We start from the raw sequence: 26,540 nt of genomic DNA, 5'->3' as shown, positions 1-26,540 counted from the left end.
CAGCCCGACCTTCCTTGGAGCCCGCGTTGTCCGCCTGAGGGGGACTCTACCCGGCCGTCTTTACCCGGGGTACCCCCCGTGGGAAGCCGGCCCAGAAAAAAAATGCCCGTTCCTCGTGTAACCGCGTGTTTCCCGACAGCTCCCGGAGCCGTGCCCGCGCCGCGGGGCTGCGCTCAGCCGCCAGGCTCCGCCGCGCCGCCAGGGGGCAGCACAGCCCGCGACGCGGTGGCTGCCGGGAGCTGTAGTCACGTGGGCCCGCCGGCTCCCCATGGTAACGGCGGCGGCGGGTCCGGCGGGCCCGGGCGGGCGGTGAGTATGGCGGCGTTGTCGCCCTCTGGAGCGGGGCTTTGCTCCCCGCGTGTCTCCCCGGGTTACACCTTCAGAGTTTCCCCACTCGGGCGTAGGGCCCTTGGACCCTCTCGCTGCCTCTCCGGCTCCTCCGCCCGTGCCCGGGCCCCGGGGAAGTACCTCGCTCTACCCCGGGCCTCCTCGCGAGGCTCGCCGTGGGTCTTGCCCTGTGACCCCGTGGGGCTGGGGGGGCGGTTCGGGTGCGTTCTGTGGCGAGACATACTGGGGTTGGCGGCCTGGGCGGCGCTCCGCCGCCAGGATACAGCATCCTGGTAGCACCTTTGGCTTCAGAGGCTTTCACTTGGAGAAATGAGACACGGAGCATGTTCCCCGAACTAGTGGCAGGGAGGAAGGGCTGGCTCCCCAGTCACCCACGGCCCCAGGGAGCCTCTCTAACGGTGCCTGGAGTATTAGGATGGAGCTGGGATTCCAAATGGGGTGCTGGAACATCTTGGCTGTCCATCCTTTCATTGGGGTCTTGGCTTGGCCACTCTTTTGTTGTAAAAAGGAGCCGTTGAGTCTGAAAGATGAAAGGTAGAGCTGAGTTGAGACAAGCCTGGAGTATTTCCTGAATGGCTCCAGGGTTTGGGCAGGGAGTGAGGAGTGAAGGCTTTGGGAAGCCCTGTGACACTGTGCCCAGCCTCCTGTCTCCCTGTGCAGCTGGGCTGTGGATGTCTCATAGGAGGCAAAGTTCAGCCCCACAGCTCCACATCAAAACCCTGCCTACATGACTCCCTGAGGATTATCTTTCTTATTGTGGTGTTCTCCTCACAGAATGGGCAAATGACATCTAGTAACTCCCAGATAGTTTGGGGGAATTTACACTAGATTGTTGGCCTTATTATAGTTTTACAGAATAATATTTCCACAATTCTTACTGTTTGTACCCAGCAGATAGTATTTGTCTGTCCTTCTGTTGCTCTCTTGCTGTTATTTTTTGTTATGTAAAGTTAATTGATAACAATTGCCCCCTCAGTTGAGGGGTCCTTCTCAGCACAGCAGGGATTGCATTTCAAGGAGGAGCTGAGGGGACGAATGTCACCGTCCCTGCATAACAGGGCCTGCATGGAGATGTCAGATCCCTGACTCAAGTTGGGGGCTTTGGCTGCTGTACCAGCCTGGCTGGGTGCCACTCCTTGACATTTCCCAGGTTCCTGCCATGCATCAAGTCTGGGAGTATTTGGCAGCTTCTCACCTTGAGTCTCTGTTTCTTCACTCCTGAGTCCTGAGAGATTGCTGTATGGAGTGAGGTTTGCACTGCCTTCAGAAGAATTTTTCCCAGCCCTGTCAGGAGATGGAAGACTCCTCAGCACATACTGAAGGACAAATCCGGTAACCTTTTCTTCCGATTGCAGATACCTTTCAGTAAAAAATACCAAGAACAGAAGATGGACTAAGAAATTACGTGTTTTGAACTAATTGGGTAGTTCTTACCTCCTTGTTTGTGTGCTGATATTTTATACTTGTTTCACTTACTCTAAATCCTTCACTATTATTTTTCTACTAGCCAGTCTGCCTAAGACCAGATGGAGCTGTGCTGACTGTCCTCAGATCCTACATTGGTGGCTAAACTCTTCCCAGGTCTTGCCATGTAATTCTCCTGTACCTTTTCTCCCATCATAAAGCTCAATTGAAAATACTGTCCCTGTAGACTTCATTGGTGAAAGGCTGTTAAACACCTCATGGATTAGCTTGTTGCTTTTAACCCAGATTTGTTTCTCTACTCTTCTTTATGCTGCAGTAGAACTGCTTATGTTGCCCATGTGATGAAAAAACACAAATCGGGTGGTAGCAAGGGCAGGCACTTGCCAGTGTCACTGCTGGGGAAACAGAGCTGCATGATCCACTGTCACTGTGCACTACATCTGCTTCAGGGCCTGGGGGATGTGCCAGGGAGAAAATTGATATCCTTTGATAGCAGCAGGGACTCTGTGCTCTGCCCTTTACTGTGGTCCTTGCACTCTCTGGTCACAGCCAGGTCAGCCTTCCAGGGTAAGCACTGAGCCAGCCTTTTATTTTCGGTGTCCCTGGTGCATTCAAGCTACAATCCTGGATTTTCTGCCTGCTGTGCAGGAGTTTCTCTCCCCATCTGGGAGAGAACTGTGCTTCAATGCCCTTAGAGCCTTGTAAAATCAAACACATGAGCCTTCAGTGCCCAACCCACCCTGTGTGTGCATGGAGGGAGGCATTTGCTGCAGTGCACGGTGAGGTGGTGGCTGGATTCCAGATTTCCCATGGCTTGGTCCAGCATGCTGCTGTCCCTGAGGTCTGCCTCCACCTTAGGAACAGGAACACACACCTCAGCTACTCTGTTTCTCTTGCAGGGAAGTGCTCTGCTTAGGTAAAGGGTCCTTTTGGGCAGCCATACACTCCTCAGACTTCCTCTGTTCAGTGTGGAGTTCAGCACAGCTGATAAATGGAAATGACCAGCCGTGGCACAAATGTAATCCTGGATATAGGTGGAATTTGCTGATGCATCATCACAGAGGTTGATTTCTCACTGGTGGTGTTGTTTTTTTTTTTTGACCTGAGTGGCCAAGCAAAAACTTGATGTCTTGATTAGGACAGAAATTGATTGTCATCCTCTGGATTTGCACACAAAACGTAGTTCTGCAAGGATGATACTGAAGCTGAGAGGGAACAGTGATGCTTAACTGTGTGGCAAAGCAGCACACCAGGCTGTTGCACCCAACAGCATTTCTGTGTTGTCCTCATGGACAAATTGTGGCCAACAACACCCTCTGCTCTTGAGCTTGAACTTGCTGGTGGTCTCAGCTGCTCTGTCTTGGTGTGTGACTGCCCTTGAGACCACTTGTTTCTTGGAGCTGATGTAGGGGAGGGAGGGCTGTTTCCATGCTGTTGAAACACAGGTTTGTGCCTAGCTACCAGCCATTGGAGCAGCTTTAGGCATTTAGTTGGTTTCAGATCAATGTTGTTGATCTTGTTCAAAGTTTTAAATTCTTTGAAGGGATACAAACCCTTATTTTGAAATGTATGTTGGTTTTAAAAGCTGTTTGTTTTGTATTGTTGTTAACTTGCTCGTTCAAGCTTTAATCAAAAGTCCCAGAGCTGCGAGTGAGGAATTTGGTGTGAACTCAGGTCTAATTTAGAAAAAGATGCTAACCTTTTTAATCATGAAGAGCAGAATATGCAGCCTACAATGGCATAGAAAATAATAACAATTGCAGTTGTCTAATCTTTCCTCCTTGTGACTTTAGGCTGTGTGTGGCTGACAGCACATTACTAGGTCAGCTTGCAGTGCATACATTTACAAGCTCTTGTTATTTGAAGTGTGTCACCAAGCTGCACTTAAAATAACCTCCACAGCCAAACTGCTCTAACAGTGGGATGATGTGCACACCCGGGCTCTTAAGGTCTTGTCCTTTCCTGTTGGAACAAGATTGTGAGGAGCTGCCACGTTGCCATTAGAGGAGCACATGCTGCAGTGGGACTCAAGCTGGAAGAAAGAATTTTGACTGATGCATACTGGGGTGCAGAGAGGCTGGGGCACATGTTGGCCCTGTGCTCTTGTGATGTGACATTTGTAGAGGCTCTGGCAGTGCTCCAGCTGATGTCCCAGCACTTGTGAGCAAGCTGTGTAGCAATAAAAGGTGCTGGCAGAATAATTGTAAGCAAGTGCAGCTGTACAGTCACTCCAACAACGACAGCTTCAGCCTCTGTATTGTGTGTCAATAAATCCAAGCCAAAATCCATTAATTACTTGGCTGGGTTTGAATTCCAGCCTGGCCAGTTCACCCAGGGCCTTTCCTAGCTCATGTTTCTACAATAAAATTTCAAGAGTTGTACTTTTATTGCCATAGTGAGATGCAGAACGGACTCCAGCTCCTTTGTTGTAGAGTTGGGTTGGCAGAACTAGGGATTGCATCAAGCTGTGAGCTTCGTCCATCCCAAAACTCCAACTGAATTAAACATAAATGGAAAACTTCCCTGCTGGTAACCAACAGGGATTTACCCTGGGGCAGGTGATGTTGTTCCTGCCCAGAACTACAGAGATGTGGCAGCTGCTGTCCTGTTGTGACCACAACCTGGCAAGTGAAGATGCCTTCCTCCATCTCCATCAGGTCTCCTGAATGCTCAGCAGCTGCTTTGTCAAGCTGTCCTTGCAGTAAGGATGGGAGACAGTTTTCAGGTGGACATTAGAGTTGGCCGTGCTGGCAAGCAGGAGGTGTGACTGGGGGAAGGACAGGCACTATGGGCTGGTCTGCATGCATTGTGGCCTGCCTCCTGTGGGGGCATATTCCTGTCATCCTTCCCGCTCCTCCTGCCTCTATCTCTGAGCTCCTGTGTCTCCACAGGGAAACAGTGATGGTGGCTAGCTGTTGGCCAACCTAGGCTTTACCTGAAAGCTGTACTAAAGGCCCTGCTGCTTTCTGATGCAGCTGCTGCTTGCTGCAGACCCCTCCCCTGTGTTGGCCCAGATGCTTCTGCAACTCCATAACAAAACTCCTCTGGAGAGGGGCAAGCTCAGCACATTTTTGTCTGCTACTGTGGGGCTGGATTCCAGGCAGTGTTAGCTAAGGCTGTGCCATGGCCAGACCTCCACCCTGGCAGCCACAGCTGTCAGCAGTGTTTGTGTCAATCACATCTGTGCTACCGTTGTCACTTACTCCAGATCAGGGTCACATAGGGCTTTTGCTAGCATTTTCACACCTGTGTATATAAGCTGACTGTAAGATTCACAGCCCATGTTACAGCTTCATTAGGCCATATCACTTTTATTTTTACAGCAGGATGATTCACTGATAGCTGTAAAGCCGGGTGGAGATGAGGTACAGATGGCTTTCACTGGGCTGGTTTTACAAGGTCATTCACAGCCGGATGAGAGTGCAGGCGATGGCCAAAGTGGCAGTGCATGGAGATTCCACAGTGACAGACCCTCTAGGCAGGAACATTTTAATTCTCCTTGGATTTTAATTTCCTCTTTAGCACCTGTGTTCACTGCTGTGCTAGGGTCACTTTGTGGTCTGAGTGGGCTTGTGAGCTGGGTGCATCTGCGGCGCAGCGTGTGGAAGGCAAGCTCTGCTCCCTTGTTTACTGGTGGAAATTTGAGCTGGGCAGATGGTGGCATCTGAGCCACAGCTTCTTCATTCTGTGCTAATCGCTGTGAATGTCACAACACAGCCAGGTTTGCTGCTGGGGGCAGATTGGGTAGCAGTGGAATCGTGTGGTACATCTCAGCTGTGGGATTCTCTTCCCTGGGGCTTGGAGCCCCTTTGGGATGCAGCTCCCACTGGGATGCAGGTCCCTGTCCTCATTAGGAGTTCTCAGCTTGACTGTATAAGTGCTAACAAGCGATGCAGCCTATGGGCACGGAATGGACTTGGTTCCTTCCATATGGGTAGCAGCTCTCCTTGAGAATGTGTAGCTCCCTTGGGATCCTGCATGGGATATTCCATCTCCTACATCCTCTGGCTGAGATGCTGCTTACCTGTGTGCTGGAGACGAGCTGATTCACAGGTTGAGAAGGTCTGGCAAGTGTAGGTCTGTCTGACCCAGCCTTGTGGTGATGTGAGCTGCTGTGAAGGTACTACAGAGCAACCTCAGGGTCTCCAAGCTACACCTTAACTGCTGCATCTGGGGCTTGTCTTTCAGGTGAGAAAGGAGTGTGTATGTGTATGGCAAGAAAAGGAAGAGTGTGATGGTTGATGCACTGCTTATCCTTCTTTTTATGTCTTTTTTTTAAAAACATGCATGTGAGAGCTAGAAGGTGGAAGAACCAGCCAGCCTGCTTGGAATACAAATTCCTATCGCAGCTGTATCCAGGGGCCCTCCAGGCATGTATTAAAGCAATAACTGGCTAATGGTTTGTTTTTTCTTTTCCCTTTTCCTCAGGCAAGAGGATGTTGCAGGTATGCTGCAATAGTTCATTCCAGGAAGATTCAGGACACATACATCTGCAGCTCTGTGGTCTGCCAGTTTGCTCCTTGCAGGAGACTTTTCTATAGGACTGCAGTGGGGAGAAATTACTGCCATTCTCTTCTGGAAACAGAGGTGTTGATGTTAGAACAGCCCTGCATTTGCTTCTTGCTGCCTTCTCAGTCCTGAGCTCTGTAGGAAGCCTCTAGCCTTCACTGAGCTTTTCTACAAGAGTGAGAAACATGTTCCTTTTAAAAGCCAGGGCTGAGGTTCTCAACTAGTTGTGTAATCTTGTGAGCTGAAGCTTTAAGTAGCAGGGAGAAAAAATAAGCAGACGTTTTGGGGCTTGTGGCAGAATCAGGAGGTTGATGTTGGACACACAGATCTATAGGAGTGGGCTCCAGCTGCCATGTGGGTCCCAGGCATGCAGAGTCTAGTTGCAGACAGGGTGACTGTGCTGGGGCTGCTACCCCATGGCCCTGGCTGGCAGTCAGGCACCCGTGTGTTTGCAGGATACAAGCTTTCCTGCAGATGGCTCTCTTTACATTGTTCTTTGTATCCTCTGGTTTCATGTGAGATGCTAGCGGTTCTTTGACTTGGTCTCAGGAGAGTCTCGGTGAGCTCAGTAAATGGGAGATGTGGTTTCCATCCTGCAGGAAAAGCAGCTCACCCTGCTTTCCTCATGTGGAATTGGGCTGGGTGCTGTGTCCTGACAGGGCAACAATGTCTTTCATGCTGTTCTTTTGTTTCAGGCCAGCAAAGATGCTGCTGTAGGTGACTGATGCGCTTGTGCCTCATGTGCTATGGCTCTACATGGCGTCTGCAGGACCAGACCATGCTAATCTGGGTCCCAAACAGCAGAAGAGCATTGGGCTGGAGTCAGCCACCCTTCCAGCAGAAAGACCTCAGCCGTGCTGGGCCTGGCACCTTGCTCAGCAGCAAGCAAAACCCATCTGGAATTTAGAGAAGAGATATGTGAATGCTTTCCAGGATCGCATTCTGCTGCCCTCAGGGATCCCTCTGCAGCAATCCTGCTTCTCATGCTCGCCATCACTATGCCATGCACAGCCCACTGAAGACAGCCTCCAAAGCCCTCCAGACACTGGCTCTGTCACGAGAAGGGCGATGTCTTCCATGCTGATGGAGCCCTGCCTGCTGGCAGAGGAACGCTCTAAAACTGGAGTCAAAGGCTCTGCCTTCAGATCAGGTCAGCAGGCTGCCAGCTCCTGTAGACCAGTGCTCAATAACAACTCTTTCCTACGGCCAAGTGGTGCTAAAGTGCCTTTTCTGCAGTCACTGAAGATGAAAAAGGTGGAAAACATCCGGAGTTTTCCTGCTGCTTCATGGTCCCACTCCGGGGACAATAGACACAGCTTCCGCAGCAGCCTGATCAATGGAGCAGTGATGAACAGCAACGTTGTGTCAGAGCAAAACACAATCCCCTCCCTTAGCCCCCTGCCAAGCAGTGCAGTCCTCAGGAAGGACCAGTGCTCATTGGAAGATGCTAAGGGAAGACTCCACAGCTCAAAAGAGAAGGAACCAGAGAAGAGCCTCTTGAAGGCTGTGCAGTATCTGTCTAGTCAGGCTGTCACATGCAGAGGCTTTGGATGCCAAGTTGAAAGTTCTGGCCTTATGAATGTGGGCAGCCAGTCCAACCAGAATGGCAGGAGGAGGCAGCATGTTGGAGTGCAGAGCACCCGGAAAGAAAGCATTGCTCCCCTGAAGTTGGAGCTGGGGAGCCATCGCCTTAACAGTAACTCGAGCCTTATGGGCACCTGTGAGGCTGCTGCCTGCACTAAGCAAATCAGTGTCCATCCCTTGGCCTTGCATGCTGATGCTCCTGACTGCAGCACTGGCTGCCGTCCCATGGGTGTGCTGAGCCCTCTGTGTGCTGGGGACCGCCTGGCAGGAACAGAACCTCTGTACTTTGCTGCCATCTCTGAAGTGGCAGCACAGGTGTCCACCATCCAACTGGAAAAAGAGGAGGAACAGGGCCAGGCTGTGGTCCCAGGAAAGCTGAAGTAAGTAGAGGCAGGAGGAGGAGGGAGGCTGCAGTGGGATGTGCCAGGGTGGCTGTTTTGTCCCCATGCACTGGGGAGGATGCACTGTGGGCAGTACGAGGTGGCCATAAGGCTGTTTCCATGAGCAAAACCCAACTGCAGCATTGTAGTGGATGAGGCACCTTCCTGCAGCCTCCAGCTTGACACAGGCACTCAGGATAGCTCCAAGCTGTTCCACCTTCTCCTTCAACCACAGCATGGAATTATTGTGTGGCATTTCTAATTTGTTCTCCTCAGTTGGAGGTCCTGCCTGCAGTGGTAAGCTCTGCACATGTGTTGAATGAAGCCTGCTGTTGAGCCAGGCCTTCCTAGTCAGACACATGGGTTAATAAAAGAACACAGAGCTAATATAGGATAGAGAGGGAGTGAGAACGTGGAGCTCTTGCTCTCCTACTGGGAGAGGGTGTTCTTGTTCCTCTTCTTTCTAGCTGCTCTGGAACATATTCCTTTTCAGCCTGGTCTGGGGCCTTTCCATCTTGCTAGCTTGGGATGAGTGCTTGTACATCAGCACTGGAGACAGCAGTGCCCTCCCTCCCCTGCCCACATTATCTCATGCTGCCTCATGGGCTTCTGGGTTTTTGGCCCCAGAAAGTATGTACCATTCCTTTTGGTGTGATGTCTTTTGTCCCAGTGCTACTGCTGAGAAGTCACTGCTGGAGCCAAGCCATCCCCAGGATGAAGCAGAGGAAGAACTTCCTGATGGACTGGATGAGAGCTGCAGTCAAGAGGAGTATGAGGACAGTGAGTGCTGGTTCCCCAGGGAGGGCTGTGCTCCATGCCTCAATGTGGGGAGTGCAGGAGCTGTCTGGGAGCTGTGGTTGAGCACAGCTGCTCTCCTGTCTTACATTCATGCTGCCATTTCAGGATGTACTGAACCCAAAAGTGATGTAACAGCAAGGAGGAACTGCATGGGTTCCTTCTGGGAGCAAGCTAAGACCACTGTCTTTCTCCAGAACTTTCCCATCTCCTCTCTGTGCAGGGCTGTCAGCTCTGCTCCCTTCCCTGTTTTCACGATCGCTATTGGTGGGCAAAATCCAGGATCCAGGGATTTGGGGTAGCTGGAAGGTCCTGTCCCCTGGAGGATGTGTTTCCTCTCTTGTGTGTTTCCCTAACTCTGTGTGCATTCACTCCTTACAGAGACAAAACTTGCGTCTCTTGTCCCTCCTGCAGGTGACTCGGATACTTCCTCTGATGCCGATGTGTCATCCAGTGACTCCGTGACTCCTGTATCCAGGTTAGTAGCTGTAAACAGTGCACTGAACATGGCGTATTTTTCCAGACTTGTCCCAGGACCTGAGGAAATGGCCTGAAGTTGTGTCAGGGGAGGTTTAGGTTGGATATTAGAAAAAAGTTCTTCACCCAAAAGGTGGCTGGGCACTGGAACAGGCTCTCTAGGAGGTGGCCACAGCAGCAAGCCTGACAGAGTTCAGGAAACATTTGGACAGTCCTCTCGGGCACATGGTGTGACTCTTAGGAATGGTTCTGGGCAGGGCAGGGAGTTCGACTCAGTGATCCTTGTGGGTCCTTTCCTAATCAGCGTATTCTGTGACTCCATATCTTCGTACTCTATGGTGACAGAGGAGATGGTAGCATGTGGGGTAATGGAGTGAAGGCAGGAACAGATGTCCCAGTCAAAGAAAATTTCCTTGCTACCCTGCAGACGAGAACTATGTCTCTTGCTACAGACAGCAGCCTGTAAAGTGTTAAGGGTGCATCTACTGCAGCAAAACAGGGGTCTTCATTTCACTGGCACTGACAGTTGCTGAGTTAAGTTTACTGGATTACATAGTGCTCTTCCAGCGTCATTGTCTGGTGGATGAAGCAGAGTGGAGGTGTCCTGGGCCAGAGATTGCAAAAGCTCTTTGGAGTTTCATGTCTCAGCATAGCATCCTAGAAACAAGTCCCGGAGCCTGAGTTTTAATTTAGCTTTTGGGAGAATGTTTGTCTGGGAAGGACTGCTCAGCCTGTGGTCATCCGAGTCCTGCCTTCCATGACTCCTGGCTGACCTTTGTTGGACCTGTTTTTGCCCATCTGGCAGTGGGAGCTGGTCTTCTACCAGGGCTGCCTCAGGCTTCGTTGTCTGCCTGACAACTTGCTGCTTCCAGTCATGTCATCACAAATCTGGGAGACAAGGAAGGCTTTCTGTAAGCAAGTGTTGAGCCTTAGGAGCAGAGCTCTGGGTGTGCACATGCAGTTCTGAAAGTCTTGCAGAAGTAATGTAAACTGGCCCAGCAGCTGTTTCTAGCAGGATGTGTGTGGTTGGCCTCTGGGGCAGATTGGGGAAGCAGTGCTTGGGCTAAATGCCTCTTGCAGCAAGCGGGGAGGGATGTTGACCACTTTTTTATGCAGGCTGTGTGCTGGCCTGGCCTTGAAACCTTTGCAGCTGTCTCCTGCCTTCAGTTTGTTGTGGGCAAAACCAGTTTTGTGCCAGAGAATATTAACCAATATAATCCTTTGCCAGTTAATAAACTTTTAATTATTGATTTCAGTACTGAAAATAAAAACAAACAAGGACATCAAGAAAACACCTCTCCTTCCCTGTCCTGGTCTCCAGTTCTTTTGCAATAAGCTACACTCAGTCCCTTCAGTGAGGCAAAGGGTGGCCTGAGAGATTGGCAATAGCGTGTTGTAGTTCCTTTTCTTTTGCTGCTCTTTGTTCCTTATTGGATTGCTCTGGTGTGGCTTCTTCAACTGGCTGCAGTGGCATATATTTGAATATACATTCTTTGCAAACCCTACTTTTCACTTCATCACAACCTTAATAGAAACATTACAAATTCTATCCCTCCATCCAGGTATTGAGGCTTGCTGTGGTAAGGTGTACATACAGTGGGTATAACTCCATCCTTCTTACCTGCAGCACAGCAAAACCATACACGTTGCAACAGTTAAATCATATGCATTACAATCTCCAGCCCTTGGACAAGGTTATAGGGTTTGTTTTGTAAAAAACTCCACTCCTTGCCCCAGAAAATCACAAACCCCACAGTGGTTACTTGGCATTGCATTCATTGCAGACTCACCCCCTCATTGCTGCAGACTGAGTTACTGACCTTAGTGCCCATTGCTTGCACCACATTGTGGTGATGGTGAGGTGCAATTCCTGATACCCAGATTAAGGCTTTTTCCAGCTTCCCTCTTCCTTTGTTACTTTTCACTTCTAGCCAGCTGCCTACTGCTTCATCTTTCTTAGGAATTGCATCGAGTGCCTGGCCCAGCCTGCTGAGGCTCAAGACAAAGTGCTCAAACCAGCTCTTGTCTGCAGTTTATTCCCTAATGTGCCTCCAACTATCTACTTCAGTACTCGGGATGAGACAGGTGAGCCAGGGTCTGTTGTTGCACAGGGTGAGAGTGGCCAGCCCATTATAAGGGTACAAGTGGTACTAGCACACAGCCTGGAGCTGGCTGGCAGTGGCTGCTCTTAACCCTTCCCATGATGAAACCCAGCACTGCTCTGAGATCCAAATGACTGCAGTAAGCTGTGTTGCTTCTGTTGCCTGGAGCGTGATTCAGATTGTCGCTAAATGTTCCAGTGTCCTGGATCTCCCCCAGCTGTGGAGTCTTCTGCTCCATGATGGTTCTGCAGTGAGGGCTGTGCATCCTTGTCTACAGGCCTGGTGCTTGTGCAGCAAACCATGAGAATTTTACGACTGTAGTAAATCCAAGTATTGTGTTTGTTTTCCTTTGGTCTTCAACTTTTTGCCTTCCTAGTGGAAAAGCTGCCTTGGGAGCAGAGGAAGCTGCTGCGATGGAAAATATGCAGAGTCACGCCTAACATAGTGAAGCAAACCATTGGCAGGTCCCACTTCAGAGTTAGCAAAAGTAAGTTGGAGGAGGCAACATTGTGTCTTTTCTTGCCTCCAGTGGGTGTATCCAAGAAGGCAGACTGCCTGCAAAGAACAGAGCAGAAGCAACACAGGCTTGGCACTGGGGGATGCTGGGTTCACGTTTTTGCCTGTCTGACCTGCAGTAACCAAGGTCTGTGGGTCCCAGCAATGTCTGATCTGCCTCTTGGTTTGGTCCTGGGATAGACCACGAGGAATTGCTCCTGGGCTGTCAGGAACTGAGGCAGATGTGAGGCTGGTTTGCTCTGGCTTGCCACTGAGGAGGCTGGCCCTCATGTAGTGCCAGGCCCAGCACTGCTGCTCCTTGTCTCCATGTACTGAGGAGAAAGGCATCTTCTCTGGCCATAGCCAGAGTTCTCAGGGTTCAGAATCTTGTTACTGAAGAGATGTGCAGGAGAAGCGCTGAGCATTTGCAGCCTATGATCCGTACTCTGGAATGTGATCTCCTGGAAGTATTTATGGGACTCCTGCATGTATGAGGAGACCTCTGCACAGACTATTTTGGGGCTATAATGAGACATGGAGGGCAGAGGAAGTTCTAAGAAGTTTTGGCATCCTACATGTCCCTCAGCAGCACAGCATTCATTAGCCAATTGCTTCATTTGCCAGCTGTAATGCAGAGAAAGTCAGGATGCTGGGAATTAAAGGCATTTCTTTGACCCTGTGCCTCTTCAGGTGCTTGCAACCTGCCATATTTGCAAGGATATGACCCACTTGGTTAACTGGATGCCAGTCACAGCCCTTGCTTTGGCAGCTGTGCAGTAGCAAGTATGAGTGCTTTGTGCTATAGCTGTGCAGCATCCCTGGCACGCTTCTCCTAGCCCAAGGAGATGGGGTACTGTGGATTGAGAGAGTGTTGTGGGTGGCCGGGTACTCAGTCATGGACTTTCCTGTTTTTCCTGCAGAAAGCAATGACTGGTTGGGTTGCTGGGGCCACCACATGAAATCCCCAGGCTTCAAAGCCATCAGGGAGCACCAAAAGGTAGGAGCTGGCTTTGGATGACCTCCTTCACATGCATGGAGAGCGTGTTGGAAGCATATTGTGTGCCCCTCTCCTCAGGGCCAGGTGTTTGCTGTGAAAGCTGTCCCTGCAGTGTCCCTTCCAGAACTGGGAGAGGAGTCCAAGAGACAGGCATAGAAATCTGGATGAGCATCTCTGCTGTGAGGGTGGCTCTTGTACAGACTGTGGCTGTAGCCAAATTGTGTTTATTTGTGAGCTGCTCTAAATTCAGTCATTGGTACTTAAAGCAGTCCTGGTGGAACTGAGGGGTAGGGACAGTGCCCTTGCAGCCAGTGCAGCAAAGGGCATGTACCTTACTCCAATCACAGAACAGTCAAGTGTGGCTCATGGCTTGAGAACCTGTGAGGTACCAAAGGTTTGATATCTATCACAAGTACATGCCTGCTCTGAAGAGCTGTGATGCTCTAAACTCTGCAGTTTGTCCCTGCAAAGCTTCAGGAGTAGGTGGAATCAGTTTGGGTGCAATCTTGAGAGGGGAGCAAAAACTATCACCCTGCACTGTATTCAGAAATTATGTATCCTCTGCCAAAGGAGCAGGAAGGAGTGGGCAAGGAGTTGGGGAAGCAGAGAGATCTCATAGCATCTGTGTTCCCTTCCAGCTAAACCATTTCCCTGGTTCATTTCAAATTGGAAGGAAGGACCGTCTGTGGCGCAACCTGTTGAAGATGCAGGCTCGCTGTGGGAAAAAGGAGTTTAATTTCTTCCCTCAATCCTTCATCCTGCCCCAGGACATCAAATTACTCAGGAAAGCATGGGAGGAAGGAGCTAGCCGACAGAAATGGATTGTGAAACCAGTAGGTGTAAAGCAGAACTCAATCCTCTGTCCTCTTGTAGGTGCAGGCAAAAGATCTGATCCCTTCTTGTTTGTGTTTTGCAGCCAGCATCAGCAAGAGGCATTGGTATCCAGGTCATCCACAAATGGAGCCAGCTCCCCAAAAGGAGACCACTGCTAGTACAGAGGCGAGTGAATATAAAACCAAGGCTGACACATAGCCTGGCACTTCTCAGTATCTTGTATGTCTGGCTAATTCTGGGCCCCTGGCACTGTGTGGCAAAGCAGAAGTACCTGATTTGCATCTGGAGACTTCTCTGGAGACTGCCTGGTTGTCCTGCTTCTGGAAGTTTGTCTCCATCAGCTGCAGCTGGGCTTACTGGAGTGCTGCTGTCTTTGTGTGTATATTTGAGGTCTCAGACACAAATTGGTTTCATGAGCTTTCTGGAGCTTCTGTCTGTCAGGTGGACAGCTTCAGCTCTGCTGTGATCCAGCTCCCACTGCTCTGTACTCTGGGGTTTGGCATGTTTGGAGACAAACAAACCTGATCCAGTTCACACAAGGACAGTGGGAAGAGAAGTCCCAGGGAAGAGGTGGCAGTTGTCAAAGATTTGTTCTTATCCAAGTTAGAATGGTTCAGTAAGAGCCTCAGTACATGCAGATGTTAGTCAATGGATTTTCTTGAAATAACAGAGTTCTCAGTCTCCTTCCTCTTTTGCAGAAAAGTGGAATAGTTCATCTTGATTTGAGGTTGCTTTCTGAGAAGATTCTTATGAGGGCAGGCAGGGAACTGTTGTTTGCTTGTTAGTTCTCCCTGTCCACTTTCCATGCAAAGAGATAAACTTTCCTATGGAAAATCATGAACTTATGGGATGAATAATCAAATGATTTGGATTAAAATACCCAACTGTTTCTGCTCACTGTACAAAACCATCTGTGGTGTACCGCATGTCTTAGATGTTCCTGAATATTGTGATCAGCGCTGTGGGTGTGGAAAAGCTACTGTGCCTTAAAACTGGGAAAAAATCTCTTCAAAATGGAACTGAGCAGAAGGAAACACTGTGTATGTGCTGCAGGAGCTCCTTGTGAATGGGAGAGCTGCTCTTTCTCTCATTTTGTCTGTGATGTGACTAACTTGGAAATGCTGTGCAAAAAGGCTTCTGCATTGATGCCTTGTTTTGCCAGGGCTTCCGAAGTGGGGGTTAGAGATGTTCCTGCATATGAAAATCATAACCCTCATGTGCTTACTTCCCTCTGCAGATATCTGCACAAACCCTACCTCATTGGCGGGAAGAAGTTTGACCTGAGGATCTATGTTTACGTCACTTGCTATGATCCCCTCAGGGTCTACCTGTTCAAGGATGGATTGGTTCGCTTTGCCAGCTGCAAGTAGGTTGTGCAGGAGAGTGGTGCTGGGGGCTGCCTTGGTGCCCAGGCATCTGTGGCTGTGGTACCCACATTGGCTGGGGCAGGAGGGAGTCATCCCTTATAAGGGTGATGCTTAAAGCTGTATCTTGTTTGCTTAAGAAGCAGTGTGGAAACACACGGGGTCGCTGCAGGTGACTGTTGAAAGGGAATGTGAGACGTTGCTGCCTACATACAGCCTTCCCAATGAAAGATCAGCTCAGTGTGAACCAGTTCTTGAAATATGTTATCTGTGCTTCATTCTGCATTAAAGCTGGCACAGCAGAAACTGAAATGTTTCTTCTAGTTTTCATTGTGTTGCCTCAGGCTGCTGCAGTTCCATTAGTGCTTCTGCTCACTGATGCTCTGGCTTTTATTTCTTGAGGATATGCTGTGAGGGTGGGATTGCATTCCACTGTCCCAAGGCATCCTGTTCTGTCTTGTGTTTTGTTCCATTAGCTCTGGGCCTGTGGGGACAGAGAACTGTGGGCAGCAGGGCTGGTGGATGGCTGACAGTGGTCTTAGATGAGAACAGGGTCTGTAGCTGCCTTGTGGACCTGGGGACAGTCACTTCAGTCTCAGGCAGCTTGTGTTCCTCTTGCCTCTTTCAGGTACTCCTCCTCAATGGAGAGCCTCAGCAACAAGTTCATGCACTTGACCAACTACAGCGTGAACAAGAAGAACACGGAGTACAAACCCAACTCGGATGAGACTGCTTGTCAGGGACACAAATGGTAGGTGCCCCTTTTAGGGTACAAGGTAGCTGTTTCTATTTCCCATTAAGTCAGACTTTTTTCAAGATTCTTACCCAAAACTTGAACTGGCTTTCTGTATCATCTGCTCCCACTTGGGAAACTGAAAGAACAGAGTGATTTTAGCATAAGTTAGGTGTAAATGGAATCTGGATAGTCTCCCTGACTTGTGACTCATCCTGTCCAGTGCTGCTTGAGCTGTAGGTGCTGTTCATCCTGCCTGTATCTGTGCCTTTCCCTGCTTCCAGTGCTGAATTCATCTCTGCTCATTCATCCCCTTCCCCTATTGTGGGGGCGATGGGATGTGGTTAAAGCAGAATCTGATTGGTTTTTGTTAGATATTGAATTGATGATGCTTAAATTGGCTAGATGGGAGTTTCTGCCCATCTCACTCTAGACTTTCCTGTGGAGGCAGAAAAGGGGACAGCCCTGGTTCTGAGCTGTTAATTTATGTGCTACTCAGTGGGAATAGGAGCAGTGGTGCCATTTCTAACCTTTGCGGGGAGGCTGAAATCTTGCAGGAGTTCCCATTCCTAGCTGTCCCATGGATGAATGGATGCAAGCCCCAGGAACTTGTCTCTGATTCCATGATGGTGTTTGAACCCTTTTAAAAATAGTGCAGGATAGAGTTCTCAATTCTCAGCCTGGGCAGGCTACTACACTTCAAAGGGAGTTGCAGAAGGTGTTTTTCTGTGGCCAGGTTGCTTAGACCTGGACTTGCTGCACAGTGGTCTCTTCCTCCACTGGGACTTTTAGCAGGGACGGCTGTCTCTCAGCAGTTGCAATTGCATGGAGGTGGGGTTGTGTGGGTTTTCCATACTTGCATGCAAGTCAAAGCTGGCTGCTTCTGTGTTAAAGATAAGTGTGGCTGTAATCCACTCCATCTTGTATGCAGGAAGCGTGACCTTTGGATTCCTGGCCATTAGCCACATGGTCTCACTTGAGAAATATCTGAGCATCCTTGGCTCAGTGTCATAGTAGCTTGCAGCACTCACTGTGGTGTGGGAAACTCCTGTAAAAGCATAGATGCTCCCCCATACCATCTTGTTACCCACATTATTTTCATCCCTGAAGCCTCAGTGAAGTGGCTTTAGCTAAAACATTTTTGGGGTCTTGTTGGATCCCTGCTGAGCTACTTTGCAGTGCTGCGGGGGAAGGCCTGCAGGAAGGGGAGGTTTACTGAGGACATGGAGGGGGAGGGAAGAGAAGATCTGGGCCTGACTTACCTTGCTCATGTGCTAATTTGGGACTGTGCTGAGAGAAGTCTATGACAGATTCATGTTCCTAGTAGCTTGGGCCTTCAAGACCAGGGGCCAGGCTGGGGAGAGCAGCAGCTAGGAGCTGAGAGGGTTGAGGATGTCAGGAGGATTGCTATGCCAGGGAAGAGTGCTGTCAGGGTTCCCCTCTGTTGCTTTCACCACCTGTAGGAAGGGGTTACAGAGCTACCTCCTTTGCTTTCTCTCTCACAGGGCACTCAAAGCTCTCTGGAGTTACCTGACCCAGAAGGGAGTTAATAGTGAGGCCATCTGGGAGAAGATTAAGGACATCGTTATCAAAACCATCATTGCGTGAGTCTTGGCACTCCTTGATCTGTGTGTCAGTGAGGTGCACCCTGGCTCCTTTGTCCAGTCCCTTCTCAGCCTGGTCCTTTTGCTCTTATTTAAAATGGCATCACTGCTGTTGCCTTTGGTATTTCTCTGCAGATCCCTCCTTTCATCTTATTACTTATGCTCCTGCTACAGTAGCAGCAGTGGGTAATGTAGATCTTACATTTCCCTGACCTGCCTGAAGGCCAGGAAGATGCAGTGTACCCAGAATTGTCCAGCTTGCCACCTGCTCCTCTGCTTTGCCTGGGAGCCTGAGAGAATGGTCCCTGGTGCAGGATAAATCTTGTATTCAGAGGTGGATGCTACCTGACACAGCAGGGATGCTCAGGATGCAGTGCTGAATCCATATGTGGTGAAGCAGCAGCAGCAGCAGCTCACAGGCCTATGTTGATCCCTCAGCCCACCTGCTCCTGCAGCACGTGGCTGCATTACACTTCCAGAACTGTCAACACGTGCTGTGAACAGCCAGAGCTCTGCTGTCTGACTGTTGGAAAGAAGCATTTTTTTTTTGGCTTGCAGTTCTGAGCCCTACGTGAACAGCCTGGTGAAGATGTACGTGCGCCGGCCGTATTGTTGCCATGAGCTGTTTGGGTTTGATATCATGCTGGATGAGAACCTGAAGCCCTGGATCTTAGAAGTCAACATTTCCCCAAGGTAAAGCATATTCTGAGCCACAGCAGAGTGGATAATGGCCTTTCTTTTATTACGAAGTGAGTTTGGCTTGCAATGTCCCCTGTAGCCTGTGCTGAAAGACCATAGGCTTTGAAGCCTCCCTCTCCAGATTGCAGGAACCAAAGCCCTCCCTGTCTGTAAAAGCAACATTCATCTGCAGTTCAGAAAGCTTTGCTGGGCATGCTCCAGCTAGAGCCAGAGAAAAATATGTTAAAAAAGGGAGGCCAAAGAAGGATGTGTCTTGTACAGAACGGGTGATGGCAGAGATTTCTTTGCGTGGGCAGAAGCAATCAGCAGTTCCACTGCCTCGTGCACCATTCTTTGCTTTCTGTCGGCATTCGGCCGTGTGGTGTCGGCTGTGCAGGCAGGCCAGGAGCTGCAGTGTAACTGAGTATGGCCTCTCCTGCCTGCGAGAGTGGGTGGGCATGAGCTGTACACAGAGCCATGTATGTGGGGCTCTGGGGATGGATTTACCTATTTCTAGCTAACTCAGGAAAAGATGGGAAAATTAACTATTTCTGGAAGCCCCCCCGTCAAAGAGCTGTTGTCAGGATTTTTCTCTGGGTGTCCTGTGGCTGGTTTCATGAGGGAAGCGACAGGTTGGTGTTTGTATCCTGGTTACTAATAACCCAGGGATTGATCTTGGGCCCATGGAGCTCAATACCTCCATTCTAGCATTCAAGCTGCTGTGATGCTTCCTCTCTGCAGCCTCCACTCCAACTCCCCATTGGATGTGAGCATCAAGGGCCAGATGATTCGGGACCTCCTCAACCTCGCTGGTTTTGTTCTGCCAAGCAGTGTGGCTTCGAGGACACAGACAGCAAGTGGCTCTACCTTCAGGTTAGGCCACTTCTCTGTCAGAGAAGCAGGCTTTTTTCTTGAGGGATTTCATCTGGATGGGGGGCTGCTTGGAGCCCAGCAAACACTGGCTCCTAGCTGTTGAGAACCTGTGCTTACTGGTGCTTCAGCTGTGGGTCCAGAGAACTTGCCTCATTGCCTGAGTATCTGGTTCCTGTGGTCTCTTCAAGGCAGAAAGATTTATGCCCTCTCTGCAGGTCCATAGTTGGAAATGAGGCCAATGTAATTTGGGCTTGCTCTGCAGTTAGTCAAGTTGTGCTCTCTTGTCCTTACTCCTGCCAGAACTAATATGATGTTAAGTTTCACTGCCTGTCTGTTTGCTTGGAGGACTGGCTGGCTCTGTTTGGGCTGGATCCGCTTACCCTCTGACTTACCAGAACTGACATGCTGCTTCCTGGAGCAAGAGGAGCACCTGTTATTTTGCAAATACTGGAGTGATCAGTTCTTTAGGCAGGACTGCAGGTGTCATGCTGCCAACCTATGGGTGGAGGGGTGCACAGTCTTCATAGCTGACATGGCTGTTTTTTGCAGAATGCTAATTCCTGGGTGTGTGTCCAGCCAGGCCCCTAATTCTTCTGTTTCACCACATTTGGGCTTATCCTAGTTTCAAACTGGATGGCTGGAAGGAAACCAGTCTGTTTCCTGCAGCAGAGTGGCTACTAACCATATGTCACTGAAGGATCAGCTTGCTGGGTTAAGCACCAGCATGCAGTGACGTGTGGGTGTGCCAAAAGATGGGACTCTTGCCCTCTGAGTGCCCTGTGCCTTCAGTGGAGAAGCTTGGAACATGGGCCCGTTCCAGATGGGCAGTTCTCACCAGCTATCTGCGGTGCTTTGATCACACGCTGGTTTGCCACTTCCAGTGGAAGTGCTGAAGGGCAGGTGTCCTCAGAAAGACTTGCAGGGGATTAAATGGATCCTTAACATGGTTCAGATGTTGCATTACATGGTTTCTTGCATCCAGAGGCAGGCTTGTTTAATTGTATTTCCTGCCCTGGGAAGCATATGAAGGGGTTTTTTTGCATTTGCTAAAATTCCAGTAGATATGTATGCTCCCCAAGCACTGTGAAGCGCAGACTCAAGGTTCTGTTCTCCCTGTTTGGATCTGCACACAAGTTTTGCAGCAGCAGAAATAGAAAGCTATGTTGATAGATGGGTTAAAAAGTTTTCAACAAGTATCTCCCAGATTCTGTTCTAAGTGCCCAAATGGTTTAGTTGGCACTTAGAATAGATGGTTGCTGGTCAGATAGTACAAAAGGCCAGGACTTCCCATGGCATGTGGCTAAATTTGAGTCCTGAGCATACTTGGATATTGCCAGAGGAAGTTCTTGATCTAAGAGTCCTCTTCTTCCTTGTACAGTACCAATACTGAGTACTTGTATCCCCATCCCTGTGCTTGCAGTTAGGAAGCTGTGTTCCAAGTGGGATGTGAGATCCCACCAGGCTTCATGTCCTGTGAATCACATGTCATGGTGTGTCTTTGACCCTATTGCATCCTATGTGAGTGTCACCTTTTGGGCATTTCCACACTGAAATGCCTTCATGAGGGGCTGGCAGAGTCCTTCTAGTTTCCCTGCCCACGTCCTTCCCAGGTTCTGTGCTGATGCACAAGGTCATGGATCCATCACTAATCTCAGAACTACTGAAACCCTTGGAGAAAGTGTTCTCTCTTCCATGTCATTTTCATGAGGGTGTCATTACTCTCTCAGAAGTTGCTGGGAGCAGCTCTGCCATGACAGGACTTTGTCTTCTCCACTTAAATGCTCTGTTGTCTCTCGTGTCCTCAGTCTGGGCAGTGCTTTAAAGGAGAAGCCCAAGCCAGCAGCTGAGCATTTGAAGGCAGAGAAGATGAAGAAGGCCTATTACTTGATGCAGAAGATACCTGACCAGGTACAAAACAACCTCCTCTGTTTTTTGCACCATCATGCCAGGCCCATGTCCCAGCCAGTCCCACATGTCTATCCCTCTTTCTTCCTCAGATTGTGCTCTTCTCTGGGGTCAGCCAGATCATGGGGTGCACTTGGGCTCCAGTGGGTTACAAGACAGTTGGTCAGAAATAAATTTGGTCTGCTTAAGCCACTGTTTGACTGACTCATCTGTACATTAAAAGAGGTGTGTGCTGAGGGGCACATTACCCACCGGTCCCAAAACAGAGTGAGCACTGCCTGCTCCTCCTTATGTCTCTGTGGGCAGCTCTTACAGCCTTTGCCAGCTGATCCCCATGCTCAGTTAGTAGGGCCACTGGCCTTGTGTGCCTCTGGCAGTGTATTTAAGAGAGGTTGGGCTGCAGAATTGGTGTTCTGTTCAATTCTGAGCAGTGTTGGTGTCACCATTGAGCCTAGATTGCTTCCACAGTTTCCATGTAGCCTTTGTCCCAAAGATCTCAGACAGATGGAGACCTTTGTTTGAGAGATGCTTCTCTCTGACCTTAGGTTGCTCTTGTCTGCAGGATTTTTATTCTTCTGTCTTGGACGTCCTGACTCCCGATGATGTTCGCATCCTGGTGGAGACAGAGGATGAGTATTCCCGGCGCGGGCAGTTCGAGCGGGTGTTCCCCAGCCACATCTCCATGCGGTACCTGCGTTTCTTCGAGCAGCCTCGTTACTTTAACATCCTGGTGACCCAGTGGGAGCTCAAATACTACTTGAATAGACACAAAGGTAACTGCCCTCCAAAGCCTGGCACAGCCACCTGACTCAGGCAGGCTGCCTGCCAGCAGTCGTGGGAGACTTCTGAGCTGTGCATGTTGAGGGGGAGCTGCCTGCCTGCATACTAACCCCTAGGAAATGTGTTACCTTCCCAGACTGCTTCAAACATCACAAAAAGCTTATTCTGACTTGATGAGAGGTGATGACTGTTCTGGAATGCACAGCACCAGCACTTCTAGGTGCCCTGGGCATAAATCAGACCAGGATTTTGCCTTCAACCTGTAGCTTTGGTGTCTTACTGCTCTCTCTTGAGGGAGAAACAAGCTGGATTTGCTGGGCTTTGCTCCTGACAAATGATCTATGAAGGAAAAATTTGGCCCATTCTCTGGTCTCCTGCAGCTTTCTAATTGATGAAAAACAGCATACAAATAGAATTTTTTCCTAAACACTGGAAATCTAGCTAAATTTCCATCCTTTCAGGATACAATTCTGTATTTCAATAAAAAACATTACCCTTTAATGAGGCATAGCTGGGCTGGACCAATTCCTTCTCACCCAGAGTTGTCTCTATTAGGGCGGGAGTATAAGCTATTTGGAAGAGAGAGCAAATGAGGTCTATCATGAAAGACTAAAGAAAATTAAAATATACTGCATCTCAGGGCTTTCCATCCAATATCTGATCTAGATGGAGAGGCTTCTGTAGGAGCTGGCTCTCCACTGCAGTGATTGTATGTGTGCTTCTCACCTGACTATCAAGGAGAGAAAGAAGAATAATGCTTTTGTCACTTTTCACTGGTGTTAAAGCAAGTATTGAAGGGGTCAGTGACAATCTTTCACAGAGAGATGTTACATTATAGCCTTCTCTGGCTGTGTTGTCATCATGTGTCATCCTTTGCCTTGCTAATATCTTTGCTGGATGACCTTCCATCAACTAGAAAAAAGATTCTGTCATATCCTCACTGAAGTGCTGCCCTGAACTCTGCTGCTCAGACAAGGGCCCCGGTTCAGTGCTCCAGCTTCCCCAGAGAAACCAAGCAAGCAGATTTGCTCTTATCCCAGCATTGGTCTTTACCTCTGAGCAGAACTCACCCTCCCCCATCACCTTTCTGTTCCCCTGTGTTCCATACAGCACACCTCTTTTCCTAGCCAGCAAGATGCAAAGCTCAGGTCCACAGGCCCAGGACAAGGCATCTGAGCTGCCCTGCTCCCCTTGGCCTCCAACATCTGAGGGTTTTTTAAAAGGCTCTGGGGTTTGCTGAAATGTCCCTCAAGGAACAGGCTTTGGACAGCAAAGATTTCTCCTGGTATCTTATAGAAAACCACAGTAATCCCAGCTGGATAACATCAATGTATTAGCCATTGCTCTGCTGGTTCTTAATTCTAGCTTTCTGCTATGACCCTAAGGCTCTTAAATAAGAAAACAGGATGGGAGTAGTCCTGGATTTCTCAATATTTCTGGGTTGGCCAAGAGCAGGGTGCTTGGCTGTAGTGTGGGGACAGTTAGCAGGAAGCCCTGGAGGAAGCGGAGCCTGTTCAGTGCAGTTGAACACATGGCTCTACTTCAAAACGACCTTGCTGTACTCTGGAGCAACACAACTTGTGTGTGGTGAGAGGATTGGTCCCGTCCAGTCATACCAACGATGATCTTGGCCTGTGCCAGTCTTGCCCTGTCAGGGATGAAGTCTCAGCCCATGTTGAGCTCTGGATGGATCCCTGTATGGAGGAGATGATGCACTGGAATGCTGCAGCTGATGAATGCTGTGCAAGGAGGAGGTTGCCTGAGCTGCCCTCCTCTGGGAAAGGGGTTGATGACAGCAAAGCTGCTCTACATTTGCACGGTGGGAACTTTCACCGGTGCAGCCCAAATCAGGTACTGCTATTGGCAGGCACTGGGCTCAGGGGGACAGCCAATCTGGTCTAATTTGGCAAATCCTCTGTTGCCCCAGTTTCCCTGTTTCGCTGAGCCTGCTGCAAGGAATGTCTTGGCTCCCTGGGAGGAAGGCAAGCACTGCAGCAGCCCACGCACTGATGTTTGCTTGTACAAAGGGTGAACGCCCTTGGTTTACCCTGTGTTTGCTGGCATTCAAGCACGTGTTCAAGTAGTTATTGCATAGCATGTTCTCTGTGGTCAGTGCAGCATATTTGCATGAGCTGGGAAGGCTTAACTCTCTGTAAACCTGGCTGTTTGTTTTCACTTCTCGTCTTCTGTCACTTCCCAGGTCTGGAGCTACTGAAGAACTGGTGTGTCAAAGGGTACCACACTGGGGCAGGGACGGATTTGGCCCAGATGGTGCGTATAACTGTGGGTAAGGTAGGCAGAGATGGTTGTTTACCTGCACAGAGTTGGGTAGAGATCCTGCTTGTTCTGCCTCCTCTGGCTCCAGTCTTACCTGTTTGCCTTCTTCCATCTTTGCCAAGGCCTCCAGGAGTCTGGAAAAACCCATGCTGCCCTATTTCCCACAAACGTGAAGTCATGAACAGTATATCAGATCTGCAAGTATTTTGCATCTGAATATCCTTGGATGCACTGGGCACAGCCCTACATATTTGGCATCTGTTCTGCCCATTGTTCCTCTCTGTGAGGGAGTCGTCTCTGTCTGTCACTCCTGTGCCTTAACAGCAGAATGCTGCTCTGAAAGAAACCCACTCTTTTGACCTCGAGATGCTCTACTCCCACTTTCAGCAGAGGGATTCATTAGGCAGAGAGCAAAGATTGCTCTGTTTGCTATTCTGGGAACAGTCTGGTGGCAGTGACAGTGCGCAGCAGTGAGGCAGCTCTAGCTCAAGCTCTCTAGGGCAGCCTATAGCAAAGCACAGCAGGCTTGAGGGATTTTTGCCATGACTTAAATAGCCATTCTGTTGTCTTCCTCTCCTCCTGCAGTGGTCATTGCCAAAGTCGTTCTTCCTCCAGAAGAGTAGCATTCAATCAAACAGCTTCAGCAAACTGGAACTGGGCAGTCTGGGGTGAGTTTGCACTGGCCGTGACATTCATGGTGTTCATAGTGTGGCTTTTGGACTGGTGTCCTGGTAGAAAACTGGCAGCCCAAAAAGCAGCTTTATTTGAGGGGGAGGAGCAGGTTGGTTTGCAGTCTGTGAATCCTCTGCTCTTAGGAGAGCCAACAGATGGGGTTGGCATGATGTCTCTGCAACTGGGCATGTCTCCTTGGCACTGTACACCCAGCTTAAATGGGAGTGAAGCTCAGAACAGCTAGGTTAGGTGATGCTTGGAGCTGTCATGGTCAGAACATGCTGACAAGATATTCCCCTCATTGGAACTTGTATCACTTCTCTTGACACTGATGTGGTTATCAGTGAGCAGAGGCTCTCAGCTGCAGCAGTGGCTGGGGGAACAGTGAGGCCGCTCCAGGTCTGTTGTACTCTCCCAGCTTCTCTGAGCAAAGCTGGGCTGCTGACAGCTTCCTGCAGAGGTGGAGGACTGGAGTTAGTCTGGGTGAGCCAAAGTGAAGGGGAGGCACATACCTGGTCTCTGGTTCTAAGAAAAAGATCATCACTGCTCCTGTGCTGAGGCCAGGGTGGAGTTGGGTTTACACAAAAACAGGGAGACTAAGCTGTGACTCTGAAGTCCCACTGATACCGGGATACCTGTTGGGGTCAGTGATGCTGCCTGGGATGGGAGATACGGAGTAGGTGAGCCTGGCAGCCCTGTCTCTGAGTCCATGTGTTGTGATAAAGCAGATTATTATTGCAGCATGGTCCTGTTGGTCCTTTTTCACTGTCCCTAAGAAGCTTGGGGTCTCCTTTTTGTTGCAGCACGTGCTTCCCTTCAGCTGGTGAAAATCTCACAAGTTGCCTAGAGCCCAGCCCTACTCAGAGCTTACCTCTCAGCAAGTGCACTGGTGGAGCCAACCAGAGACCTCCTGGCTGCCTCTCTGACACTGCCCTGGCGATGTGACCAAGCAGCCACCATCCCTCCCTGGGGACACATCAACCTACCTCAAAGGAAGAGACAGAAGCTGGCTCTGTAGAGCAAGAACTGTGGGAGCCCCTAGCACTGTACACTTGTTCTGGGCCTGGTTGTAGAGAGGGATGTTTTCCTGGGCAAAGAGGAGACCCGTGTGACTTCAGTTTCTAAAACAAGTGGCAAAGCCTGAGGAAGTGGGAGTTATCTGGCCTTTCTCCTAAACTGTTCTTAAAGCCTGACATGGTGGTTTCTTGCTGCATGGGAGCATGGCTGAGCCTGCCCTTCTTGTCCCCAGTCAGCACAGGCTAAGCCCTTGCTCACCTGTGTCTGTCTTGAGTTGCTGGCAGCCGAGTCTGCTCTTGCCCTGCTGCAGCCTGGTCCCTGGAGATAAGTCCCCAGTCCTCATGCCTGGGAGGAAGTAAAACTGTCCAGTTTTATCCTTTCTGAATGTCTGTGTCAACATCCTGCCCTCCCCAACAGGCAACAGGCCCTGCAGGAGACCTCAGGCTTGCACATTGCAGCTCAAGAGAGACCACGGGTACCAGCATGGCTCCAGTTTGTTGTGGGGCTGTAGGGCTGCTGGGGAGGGAGCATCCTTCTCAAGGCCATTGGCTCTCTGGTGTACCCTGCAGCATGTGTGCACAGACTGCAGGCTAGTGCTCTTCTCCTGGGTGAGCTCTCTGTTTTCCCTTTGTTTCTCAAGGATTTCTATTAAATTTTAACACTCAGCTACTCTCCTGGTTTTCATCTGCAT

At 49.8% G+C, this 26,540-nt stretch overlaps 1 protein-coding gene across 8 annotated transcripts; it reads left to right on the top strand.

Annotated features, from left to right (window-relative positions):
* Nucleotides 1-237: 237 nt before the first annotated feature.
* On the top strand, nucleotides 238-26,518 carry TTLL4 (tubulin tyrosine ligase like 4). 8 transcript variants are annotated; one of them, XM_015634772.2, is made up of 19 exons: nucleotides 238-309; nucleotides 6,978-8,246; nucleotides 8,917-9,026; nucleotides 9,456-9,519; nucleotides 11,479-11,603; nucleotides 11,997-12,107; nucleotides 13,036-13,112; nucleotides 13,751-13,945; nucleotides 14,029-14,111; nucleotides 15,184-15,312; nucleotides 15,939-16,061; nucleotides 17,549-17,647; nucleotides 18,206-18,340; nucleotides 19,067-19,198; nucleotides 21,004-21,106; nucleotides 21,666-21,876; nucleotides 24,084-24,154; nucleotides 24,746-24,828; nucleotides 25,636-26,518. In XM_015634772.2, exons 2-19 carry the CDS (start codon nucleotides 7,039-7,041, stop codon nucleotides 25,775-25,777), a joined length of 3,201 nt encoding a protein of 1,066 aa, XP_015490258.1. In that variant the 5' UTR covers nucleotides 238-309; nucleotides 6,978-7,038; the 3' UTR covers nucleotides 25,778-26,518. The 8 variants fall into 8 exon arrangements, with proteins under 8 accessions (XP_015490258.1, XP_033372106.1, XP_033372105.1 ...); XM_033516215.1 differs by lacking the exon at nucleotides 238-309 and adding an exon at nucleotides 326-1,680; XM_033516214.1 differs by lacking the exon at nucleotides 238-309 and adding an exon at nucleotides 326-1,680 and having other exon boundaries at nucleotides 1,856-8,246.
* Nucleotides 26,519-26,540: the final 22 nt, after the last annotated feature.

The sequence above is a fragment of the Parus major genome, chromosome 7, assembly GCF_001522545.3.
Source record: "Parus major isolate Abel chromosome 7, Parus_major1.1, whole genome shotgun sequence".
Lineage (NCBI taxonomy): Eukaryota > Metazoa > Chordata > Aves > Passeriformes > Paridae > Parus > Parus major.
Note: the sequence above shows the minus strand (reverse complement) of the source record. Positions and strands in the feature narration are given on the sequence as shown.